A 12,428-nucleotide genomic window follows, 5' to 3' on the forward strand; every position below is an offset into this window, starting at 1 on the left:
GGGAACAAAACAGAGTATAAAAATATTTAATAATGTTCAAATACAAAATCTTGTGTTTCTCTTCTTACCTTGAGATCTCTGTGAACAATATGCTTTTGGTGGCAATACTGCACTGCAGATACTATCTGGATAGAAAACAGGCTCAATTATATAAAGTGACATATATCAGACAAACAGTATTGCAATAATAGGTTTTAGTAGGAGTTTCTAAAATTGGGAAGCAATTATAAAGTCAATATAATGCCCATTATGAGTAACAAAATTACCAAAAGCTCCAAGCCTAAGCACACTTAATTGTGGGTAACTCTTACTGAAATCAATAAGAATTATTCAAAAAAGTGCATTTAGGAAAGGAGTCAAAGTGACAATTGAAGGCAAGCCTATTACTTACTTAGGCTACTGTTACCCTTCAAGCAGATTGTTATGGTTTCTCTGTATGGTAAACAAGATTAACAGTCAGTCAGACAGTATGCGACAAGATATAGACATCTTATAAGTGATGCTTATGAAAATCCCTAAGATTTTTCCAGCTCTTACTGTTGACTCAAAACATGGCATGCCCTATTGCTTACCAGCAGCACTCAATTATTGCCCATTTCCATGCATATGCCAAAACTCCGCTATGCAACTTGAAGATATTATAAGAGTGCCGCCAGACACGAACAGAATGAAAGGTAAATTTCACCAAGAAATTTCACTAAATCAGAAGCCTGTTCTCAACATCAGGGTTCAGAACACACATAATGACACAGACAGGCAAATTAACATCCTGACAGCCAATCTCACAAGAATCTCAAATCTCTTTAAGAAAAGGTTCATTTCTAACTGTAACAGGTATCTTTTTACTTCCAACTGTCTGAGTAATAGATCAAAAGTTAAGCTACTTTCCCTCTGCGGTTTCACAGCAGATTGGTTTGCAAGATGAACAGTGAGAATCACAACAGAGAATAGGAGCAGGGGGCGGATGAAAAGAGGAACAGCAGACTTGCAGTTTGAAACAGGAGGAACTCAAATCAAGGACAAGCTGTTCTGCAGCCAATACTTGCTTTCTTTCATCAGTTTCCAATTCATGACCCTTTATTCCACTACAAACTTGTTATAAAAATAATGGCTTCAAACCAAACACCAAACCCTGGCTTGGCACTACGTGAATTACCCTTATTTTCATGTACCTACCCTCACACAGTCTGATTAAATTCCTTCCTTTTGTGCAAACCATAGTCTGTTGTTACATACTAGCTAGCAAACTATGGTTTGTGCTTGCCCTCAAAACCAAGATTGAGACTAAAGCTTAGCACCTCTATTTTAACACCTTTACTTGGAGTTTATCCTTATTGATTTCAATGCAACTTACTTCCCAGGAAGTGTGTGTGTGTCACAATAAAATAGTCAAGGGCTTCATTTTCATACACACACTGAAAAATGTAGGAGCTACTTCCCTGCAGTGATAGATAATCCAATGTGGATTCAGCATGAATGTGAAAGTATTTGCTGATTGGGCCAATTTTGCTAGTATTTCCCAACATCAACACTCCCTCCAGGAGGGAGAGCAATCACTGACTGGGGAAAATGCCAATTAACTTAAAACATTTAAAAGTCTAGTACAGAATAGTCCATACATACCTGTCTAAATTTAGCTCTTGCTTCTTTTTCCTTCATTCTTCCATGTGCAACTAGATAGTCAAACACCTCCCCTGTAATTGAGATATATGAATGGTGAAATCTTTTGAGCATTTAAGTAATAACTAATTTATTTCTGACTATGACAATTGTATTTTCACGTTATGGAGAATTCAAAAGCCTGCCATATTTCTGTGACTTTTAGGCTGGCCCTAATGACAATATTACCCAACTGTGAACAACAGAACCTTAATAGCAGCAGCAGTTTATGAGAGGAAACAAAACATACAAGAATTTGGAAAAAAGAATTTGATGTGTGCATGAACACATGATATATGCAAATTATAAGATTAACATAGCTGCCAAGTTTTGAAATTTTAATCAAGTAGTCAACAGAGTAGCATGTGTTTTTACAGGGAAGAAAAATATTATCTTATTAAAATCTTGTTTGACAGGGAGGGCTTCCTTACTGCTTGATGATTTGTAGGAACAAACATGATAAATATTATTACTTTCAGAAAGAATTTTTAAAAAGCTTTTATCAGTGACACACAACCATCACACATTCTATTTCTAAGGCTTTTAATTAATGAAACCAGTCAGAGGAATCAATTAAAAATACATGCTAAAAGACTACAGTCACAGTACACAGTAAGTGATTCATTCCGAATCAGACAATCAAGGCAGGAAATTCTCAGACAGTGATATTAGATGTAGCCCCTGACAACTCACCCTGCAGGCTTGTCTTTCAGCATCTCTAGAGAATGATTTTAGCTCTTTTGCAATAGTGATGTGGCATGGGAATTAGATATAACACTACACTGGTTCCATCCACACACCTATAATGCTCATGGAATATATAACTCTGTGCCAGCATTTCGATCTCTTCATGTGATTTAAATGGGTATAATCAAAACAGCGTAAACTGGGGTGGTGGTAGAAATGGGAATTTGGTGTACTTTGGCATACAAACAACTTATAAGACCATTTGTGAATATGAGGCCTTACACAGATTCTATGCTCTACTGTTTACTTACTTACTTACTAAATAAATAATTGTATGCCGCCATTTATCCGAAAATCACAAGCAGTTCACAAACAAAAATCCAAAATGAGAACACAAGAATACATAATAAAACAAAAACAAGCTAATAACTCTGACTCCCACACACATTTAAAAGGATACAGAATGTTAATCAGCCCAAAGCCTAGTTGAATAGGCATGTTTCACCTGGTATCTCTCTCTCTCTCTCTCTCTCTCTCTCTCTCTCTCTCTCTCTCTCTGTGTGTGTGTGTGTGAGAGAGAGAGAGAGAGAGAGAGAGAAGGCACCAGGAGAGTATCCCACAAATATATAGCCACTGCAGAAAAGGCCCGTTCTCATTTTGCCACCCTCCAATCTCTCATGGGGTAGGCACACAAAGAGGGACCCTCCAATGATGATCACAAGATCTGGGTCAGTTCATTTGGGGAGGCAGACATTGAGGTATTGTGGTCCTGAACCATTTAAGGCTTTATAGGTCAAAACCAGCCCTCTGAATTGAGCCCAGAAACTAATTGGCACCCGGGCCAGTATCAGTGTGATATGCTCAAACCTTTATTATACCATAATAAAGGACAAAAGTGGTAAGGACCTAATGGAAGCATAAGACATCACAAAGAGGTGGCAAGAATACACAGAGGAATTATACCAGAAAGATATGGATGTCTCATACACCCCAGGCAGTGGGGTTGCTGACCTTGAGCCAGACATCCTGGAGAGTGAAGTCAAATGGGCCTTAAAAGCACTGCTAATAACAAGGCCAGTGGAAGTGATGATATTCCAGCTGAACTATTTAAAATTTTAAAAGATGATGCTGTTAAGGTGCTGCACTCAATATGTCAGCAAGTTTGGAAAACTCAGCAGTGGCCAGAGGATTGGAGAAGATCAGTCTACATCCCAATCCCAAAGAAGGGCAGTGCCAAAGAATGCTCCAACTACCGCACAATTGCACTCATTTCACAAGCTAGCAAGGTTATGCTTAAAATTCTACAAGGCAGGCTTAAGCAGTATGTGGACCGAGAACTCTCAGAAGTGCAAGCTGGATTTTGAAGGGGCAAAGGAACCAGAGACCAAATTGCAAGCATGCGCTGGATTATGGAGAAAGCTAGAGAGTTCCAGAAAGACATCTACTTCTGCTTCATTGACTATGCAAAAGTCTTTGACTGTGTTGACCACAGCAAACTATGGAAAGTTCTTAAAGAAATGGGAGTGCCTGATCACCTTGTCTGTCTCCTGAGAAATCTCTACGTGGGACAAGAAGCTACAGTTAGAACTGGATATGAAACTACTGATTGGTTCAAAATTGGGAAAGGAGTATGACAAGGCTGTATATTGTCTTCCTGCTTATTAAACTTATATGCATAATTCATCATGTGAAAGGCTGGGCGGGATGAATCCCAAATTGGAATTAAGATTGCCGGAAGAAATATCAACAACCTCAGATATACAGATGACACAACCTTGATGGCAGAAAGTGAGGAGGAATTAAAGAACCTTTTAATGAGGGTGAAAGAGGAGAGTGCAAAATATGGTATGAAGCTCAACATAAAAAAACACTAAGATCATGGCCACTGGGCCCATCACCTCTTGGCAAATAGAAGGGGAAGAAATGGAGGCAGTGAGAGATTTTACTTTCTTGGGCTCCATGACCACTGCACAAGGTGACAGCAGTCATGAAATTAAAAGACGCCTGCTTCTTGGGAGAAAAGCAATGACAAACCTAGACAGCATCTTAAAAAGCAGAGATATCACCTTGCCAACAGAGGTCCGTATAGTTAAAGCTATGGTTTTCCCAGGAGTGATGTATGGAAGTGAGATTTGGACCAGAAAGAAGGCTGATCGCCGAATAATTGATGCTTTTGAATTACGGTGCTGGCGGAGCAAGAAGATCAAACCTCTCCATTCTGAAGGAAATCAGCCCTAAGTGCTCACTGGAGGGACAGATCCTGACGTTGAGGCTCCAATACTTTGGCCACCTCATGAGAAGAGAAGACTCCCTGGAAAAGACCCTGATGTTGGGAAAGATTGAGGGCACAAGGAGAAGGGGACAGCAGAGGACGAGATGGTTGGACAGTGTTCTCGAAGCTATCAACATGAGTTTGACCAAGCTGTGGGAGGCAGTGGAAGACAGGAGTGCCTGGCGTGCTCTGGTCCACGGGGTCACGAAGAGTCGGACACGACTAAACGACTAAACAACAACATGCTCAAACCACCTTGCCCCTGTGAGCAACCTGGCCACCAAATTCTGAACAGCTGAAGTTTCTGAACTGTCTTCAGAGGCAGCCCTATGTATACTGCATTGCAGTAATCTAAGCTAGTGGTTACCAGAGCAGAGACAACAGAGATTAGGCTATCCCTTTCCAGGTAGGGGTGCAACTGGGCCACCAGCGGAAGCTGATGGAAAGCACTCTGCACCACTGAGGCTACCGGACCCGTAAGTGACAGCATAGGATCCTGAAGCACCCCCAAGCTGCGAACCCACTCCTTCAGAGGGAGTGTAACCTGATCGAGAGCAGGCAGCATATGATTGTTATTATTAATTTGATATGATAAAAAATAATTGTACCATTTATACTCTGCTTATATCATCACATGATTTTATCATTTTCACTCAGTTTTTGCATCATGTATCAAATAACTGTTTGTTCACAAATAATTCAGAACAAAATGTAAAACAACCAACATAGCAAATGTAAAAACAATCTAATTTTAAAAACTGTAATTTCAGCATGACTAAAACAAAACTTAAGCAGAGCATAAAGCACTTTTAAAATAGGTTTTCAAAACCCATCTAGACACAAGAAAAGAAGGGGCCTGATGGATTTCCGCCAGACAGCAACAATATTCCTCACTTTTGGCACTATAACAAAGAACATACTCTTTCTCTCTCTTGTCCATCCTTCCTCCTCTAAAGCTGACCTCATGACGTACACAGGTTCCTATAGAGGCCAACCTTGGGATAATTTGTTCCCAGGTAATTAAATATTTTAAAGGTCTGCAACAACACTTAAAGTTGAGTCCAGAAACAAGCACCAATGTAGCTGGTAAAAGATTGGAGGTATATGGTCTGATCTCATCAGTATTCTAGCAGCACATTTTGGACCAAGTGCAGTTTCTCCAATGGTTTTTTAAAGGTCTTTGGATTGCTTCATGCAATAAGATCTCACTATTTAGTCTACCGGTAGTTCCATTAAACTGAGGGGGCAGTAGTTTGCACACCTATTCACTACATAATTCCTCTCCAGTGCCAAAGGTAAGTACCGTATTTTTCGCCCCATAGGACGCACCGGCCCATAGGACGCACCTAGTTTTTTGGGTGGAAATAAAGGGGGGGGAATTATTTCCCCCCCCCCAGGTGCTCTGTGCTAATCCCGAAGCTTGGGGCGTGCGGAGCTCAGCGCGCCCCAAGCTTCTGGGTGCCAGCAAGGTCTCCGTTAGCTGTGGGAGAGCCACGTGGCTCTCCAACGGCTAGCGGAGCGCTGCGCTAATCCCGAAGCTTGGGGCGTGTGGAGCTCAGCGCGCCCCAAGCTTCTGGCTGCCGGCAAGGTCTCCGCTAGCCGTGGGAGAGCCACGCGGCTCTCCCACGGCTAGCGGATAACATCCTGAAGCCTGGAGAGCGAGAGGGGTCGGTGCGTACCGACCCCCTCGCTCTCCAGGCTTCAGTGAAAGCCTGCATTCGCCCCATAGGACGCACACACATTTCCCCTTCATTTTTGGAGGGGAAAAAGTGCGTCCTATAGGGTGAAAAATACAGTAAAAACTGCCTTTAAAAATTACAGAGATGGCGTGAATCTGGCCTGGGAAAGGCTAACAGTTCCAGGTTTCCCTAGATGCCAAAAGGCCTGCTTTGAATCAACAGTGAAATGCCGCACAGAAGCTTCACTTGTTTTTTCCTCTCTTTTGGCGGGAGGGGAGAGAGAGAAACTCTATGTCAAGTTTATTTAACTCACAACCCATTGAGCTAAATACAGCCCATCAGCCATAGCCCACCTCCCATTTTGCTGTGGCAAAAATAGTACAATTGTTAAGCACTTGGAAGGTCACAACATATGGCTAGAGGGCAGTGTTTGGCTCGGGAGATCACATGTTGTGCAGCAGTGCTCTGCATTTTCTGTTCCCTTAAAACCTTTGTATTTTTCACCTGGTTGTTTTAAAGTGCTAGCCTCTACTTTACACTGATACATGCATCCAGGGAATATAAAGGGCTCTCAATTTGTTTTCCCTTTCATATTGTTTAATTATGCAACGGTGAAAGAAATGCTGAAGAAATATATATTGACATCAGCATGTCTGCAGTTGGTAAAGTTAGCACTATGGTCCATGTAGTTTTGCATATGTATATTATATTTTTGGAAAATGTATACCTTATGTTAAAAGAAAACTGATACATCTGGCTTCAATGTGGAACACTTTGTATTGCTTTATTTTGTACACCACTCTGAGGGCCTTCCAGATTATAAAACATGAATACAGACACACACTCTCTCTCTCTCTCTCTCTCTCTCTCTCTCTCTTAGATTGAGAAAAGCAAATCAATAGTACAAGTGTCCACTGAAGGTACAAGGCAACTAACTGGAATTTTTGGAGTCTGACCGTATGACTAACTTAACTGCTTCAAGATAACAGCAAGGGCAGTAAGCTCTTACTGAAGTCTGCAAATATTTACATGTTCTTACATTTATTATGCGGAGAGTGGTGGTTTTGAAATGTTATTATTATTTTTTCCAAACATATACATTATATAAAGTTTATCACTTGATATTTTAAAATCCTATTTGGTTTGAAATAGTTTTGTACTTACCTCCACTTGCATACTCCATGATTAAGTAGAGCGTTTTTTCGGTTTCAATTACCTCGAATAATTTAACTGGAAGAGACAAGAACTGATTTAGAGATTAACATCAGTCTTACCTATATAGACAATATTTGTTACTGGACTTCAGTTTTATTTATCATTTCAAATAGTGACCTTAAACACCATGGGGAGGCAGAGTCAATACATATTTTTAATCTATTTTTCCCTGCCAGGCACATGAACATTACACACTGGTGCCTTATAGACACTCAGGTCAAGTGTCTACCAAATATCCTTTTACTGGAACAGCTAAAGGCTGAATCTGCAAAACATGTTCTCTGCCACAATCTCTCCCCAAGCTGAAGCCCTGAGTCACAACCCAGAGAACTGCTTGCCTAGCACTGCAATATACAACAAAGCTTTTGATTTCCCCCTTGAGCAACTCAGACCCCAAACCGCATGATAAGCTGCAACAGAAACATAGGGGGATTTTAAAGCAGTATATAGTAAGGAGTAGGTATTAAAATAGAAATACCAGAAGCAGCAATGAACATCAACCTAAGGGGAGCTCCCTGGACTGCTGCTGTAAGTATTTGCTATGTATTTGTTGATGCAGGACTAATTCTGCAGTATTGAGACCACTTACAAAATCAATGAAGCAGGTCCTCTAAGTGCTTTCAGGAAGCATCAATTGATTTAGAAAACTGACAAATCACATTTTTCCTAGGCACACACATCAAAGACTAATGCAGAAACAGTCTGCTTTTTCATATGACTATCTACACTAGACATTAAAGTAATAGTATTTAAGACCTGAAGAATTAAAAAAAATACAGCTCTGTAACTGCATGAAGGGGTAAAATAACCATATCCGATAAATAATTATTTAATAATAGAATCTGAAATAAGCCATTTATATCATCTATGAAACTACCAGACCTGCTCCCAAAGTATCATATTTATAAGGCATGCAATGTATTTCTTCATTAGGAGATAGTTTGCTTTGTGTGTGATAAGCATAGCTTGGTTGTTCCCAGGACATTGCTTCTGAAAAGTTTACCAGAAAGTCCCCCTTGTTTCAATGGGCACAACGCTTAGGGAAAGGGCTGCAGCCTGGCAATCACACATCTGTTTTCCATTCATAAAGTCAGTGCTGGGAGAGAGATTCCAGTCTGGAGAGCCACTATCAGTCTATGTACATAAATACTGGGCTAGATGGACCAATGGTTTGACTCAGTATAAAGCAGATTCTCATGTTCCTGTGGTTGTGATAATCCAGCACTCAATTATGTAATAACGTAATATAAGACAAGAGCTCGTTGTCGCTAATATTTTAAAAATTATTTCCAATTGCCAATCATTTTCTTACAGAACACGAAGAACTATGAAGAAGCTCTCAGCTTCATAATACATGCATACATCATTATTCAATTATTCATGCTAGGGTATGATTTGTGCTTAAATCCTAAGTGGTGGGTATTTATAGATTGAGTTGGATGAAAAGTGCTCATCTAGCTGTTGGAAGAGATTTATGGGAATAAGCTACATTGACTTTCAGTGTTACAGTAGAGCCACTAATCACTTCCAAGTCCTATCTTGACATCTCCCTTTTTAAGTTAGCACTGTTATCTCTGGATCACATTTATATATATATAAAATTCCCATGCTTATCAATCTGAAATTCCCTCTACAAACCTGATAATGCAGAAACTGATAGTAAATTACACTTCATCTTGTAAATGTCAAACCACTGTGTGGAGACTCAAGAATTAGCTTCAATCTTCTGCGTAGCCACGCCACAATATGCACAGCTTAATTACTTCCTGCTTTGATCAACCATAGTTTGTCACTGGCAACATTCAGACGTAACACTAGAACATAGTTTAGCATGACATGAACAAGACTAGCCTTCTTCCCCAGTCTCGTGTGTTCCCTATAATACCTCAAGAACTGCAACTCCCCATATGAACCAACCCAGACCAGGCAATCATAGTCTGAGGCTCTTCTTTGTGTGCTTCCTCCATGAGGTTCAGAGGGCCTTTCTGTTGTGGCTCCCCACTTGTTTATTGCTCTGCTCAGGGAGGCTCAGTTGGCACCTTCATTAAATATCTTTAGATGCCAGGTGAAAATATTCCTCTTCCCCTAGATCAGGCATGTCCAACTCCCAGGAGACTGTGATCTACTCCCAGTATAAAAATACTGGAAGTGATCTACCCATGGGGGGGGGGGGAGCCAAAGTTGTTGTGCTTTTCTTGGGAGGGGGGAGTATAAGTTGTTTACTGTTTTTTTGGGGGGAGCAAAGTTGTTGAGTTTTTTTAGGGGGGGAGAGCCACAGATGTTTAGCTTTTTTTAGGGGTGGGACTCGCTCACCTAAAACAACAACGCAGCGGAAATGACTACTTCCGTATCCAAACTCATCAGCAAAAACCAATTAAAGACCATCCATTTGACATGACGGAGGAACAGAGCAAGGGTGGCGGGGGGCTGGGACTTTCACCCCATTGTTTTTCTCTTTCTCCGATCGACAGGGATCCCGCGATCAACCGCGATCGTATGGGGATTGACCTGTTGATCGCGGTCGACCAGTTGGACATCCCTGTCCTAGACCTTTGGCAAATTAATCTATGGTCTTTTCAACGGTGGGGGGTGGTATTGTTCATTTGTTATTATGGTATGAATTTTTGTGTTTTTATATTGTGTTTTTATATCTGTGATCCTCCAATGAAAGGCAGTATAGAAATTGAATTCACCATTATCATCATCATCATCCACTGGGAAGAGGATGACAGAAGCCTTTACTTTCCGTTTCCCATGCTATCTGGATAATGGTTTGTCACTAACTATAAGAAGTTTAATAAGAAAGGTCCATATCCCTTGTTCTGAAGAAGGAATATTTTGAAACTGAGCAGAATTACTGAGAAACTATGACACAAACAAATCCTGTTCAAGGGAAACCAAATGTAAAAGCATTCAAGCTCCTCTTACTTGCTATGCAAGGGGAGCAACTAGAAAGAGAAAGCCTGCAAGAAGGCCAAGCTCATTCACTTTGCGCTAAACTACCGTTTCAATGCAACATCTGAATGCAGCCAATTGTGTCTGAAAGTGGCAAATTATTGCTAACCAAGATGATCTGAAGGCGGCTGTCTATTTTTGTTTTTAATTAGATTTTTAATTAGTTGTCCCCTCACATACATACACGTAAAGTAATAACAGGCATCTTGGAGAAATAGGCTAGCGTTATGTGAAGACAGTCAAAAGCATTTAAAAAACCAGAATTCTTTCAAACTATTACAGTATAGTCCTAGAGGATTCCAGAAGTTTAATGTGATCAGTATTGACTGGACTTCAGATTTAATCTAAGAACAGTTATTTCCTGGCAGTTGAAGACTAGCTTTCTCTTTATTTTCTTCTCCCTGATGAATAGGTGTCAAAGCTACAAAGCCTACCCAATGTACACAGCAGAATCTAAGCAATGTTAATTGGAAGAGATCTTGGCTACTTCTGAATGCTAGATGCAGGTAGCACAATTAAATCACTATTGCAAAAGATATGTTTGCTTCAATTTTAGATACAGCATGTGAATGTGTCACTGGGTTCTGCATGAATTATAAATGCTACCAAGTTCTGATACTAGTTTTCTATACTGTATATTAAGTCTGAACTTTGTATCAAGAATATTGAACTGCATAGGAATGGAATTCCCTCAGAAACCACACTTATAAATGACAGTATCAATTACCACTTATTTTTACACTGAGCTTAATTTTAGGTTGACTTGAATTTTCATAGTAAATGTGATAGAGGTATTGGGGATTATGTAGAAGCTGTCAGAGAAACCTGAGTCGACTGGAGATTTAAAGTGCTGAGTCAGGGAATAGCTGAATCTCTTATTTAGGAGACATGGGATTTATTTTATAAGCTTAGAAACATGTTTGAGCAACAGCATGCATCTCTTTAAGCTCTGACTATCACCATTCTCTTCAGGAAAAGCAAAAGGGAACTTCAAAACTGGAATGTATCTTTAAACCAATATACCCCTTAATACTACAAAATTAAGTAAAATATTGAAATTTAATGTTCCTCTTTAACATTCTCCAGAACAAGACATCTAGAACATCAACTGGACTGGGTTTGCTGCCCAAAAATGTCCTCTGAGAGGAAGCTGCTACCCAAATATGTAGCAATGGATAGGCAATGGATAGGCATTCATATAGGACAGGCTGGCTAGTAACCATGCAAACAACTGTCTCTCTTGCTTGAGTTATCAAGAACCAACTTGTTATTCAGGCTCTCTGCTTATGGTACACTATATCCTGAGGGTTCATATGATGAATACATTATTTTGCCTAGCAGCAAGGGAGAGGCATTCAATGAAGGCAAGTTTAAGCAACAAGTGATGGGCTTTACTGTTGTACATCAATTTACAACTTCTGTAGAAAGCAGCAAGCAAATAAACTAAATGAATACTACACAGATGTTGTTGTGATGAAGTCCATCTTGCCAGCAGGGTTTTTGATTTCCCCCCTCTTTTTAATTGGACATGAGGAGTTTCTTGCACAACTTTGTGGAAAGGTGGGATTTGCAAAAGCAGTTTGAATGCGGCACAGGGGACAGCCACTGAAATCTTGTATTGTGTACAAAAGCCCCATAGGCTGAAGAAACATAACGTATTTTTTAAATAATTTTTTTTAAAGCCATTAATTTCAGTTGGAGGACACTCAAATATAAATTTAGAGCAACACCTCTGTGATTGACATGTACATGTATGGAATAATAGAAACAGAAGCCTTCACACATTTTATCACATGGGGTAACGTGTAAGTACCGTATTTTTTGCACCATAACACTCACTTTTTTCCTCCTAGAAAGTAAGGGAAAATGTCTGTGCGTGTTATGGAGGGAATGCCTACGGATGGCATGTCTACGGATTTTCCTCCTCTAAAAACTACGTGCGTGTTATGGTCGGGTGCGTG

General features: G+C 40.1%; 1 protein-coding gene across 8 annotated transcripts in view; it reads right to left on the reverse strand.

Moving 5' to 3' along the window:
* MARK3 (microtubule affinity regulating kinase 3) overlaps positions 1-12,428 on the reverse strand; it is a 71,615-nt gene that overhangs the window by 29,941 nt on the left and 29,246 nt on the right. For all 8 annotated transcript variants that reach the window (XM_081860566.1, XM_081860562.1, XM_081860564.1 and 5 more), the window contains 3 exons: positions 7,462-7,527; positions 1,624-1,694; positions 69-125 (listed from right to left, as the gene is read on the reverse strand). In XM_081860566.1, the coding sequence (XP_081716692.1) occupies positions 69-125; positions 1,624-1,694; positions 7,462-7,527 (194 nt within the window). The remainder of the gene's footprint in view (positions 1-68; positions 126-1,623; positions 1,695-7,461; positions 7,528-12,428) is intronic.

Source organism: Podarcis erhardii (genome assembly GCF_964252035.2).
Source record: "Podarcis erhardii genome assembly, chromosome: 1".
NCBI classification, from domain to species: domain Eukaryota; kingdom Metazoa; phylum Chordata; class Lepidosauria; order Squamata; family Lacertidae; genus Podarcis; species Podarcis erhardii.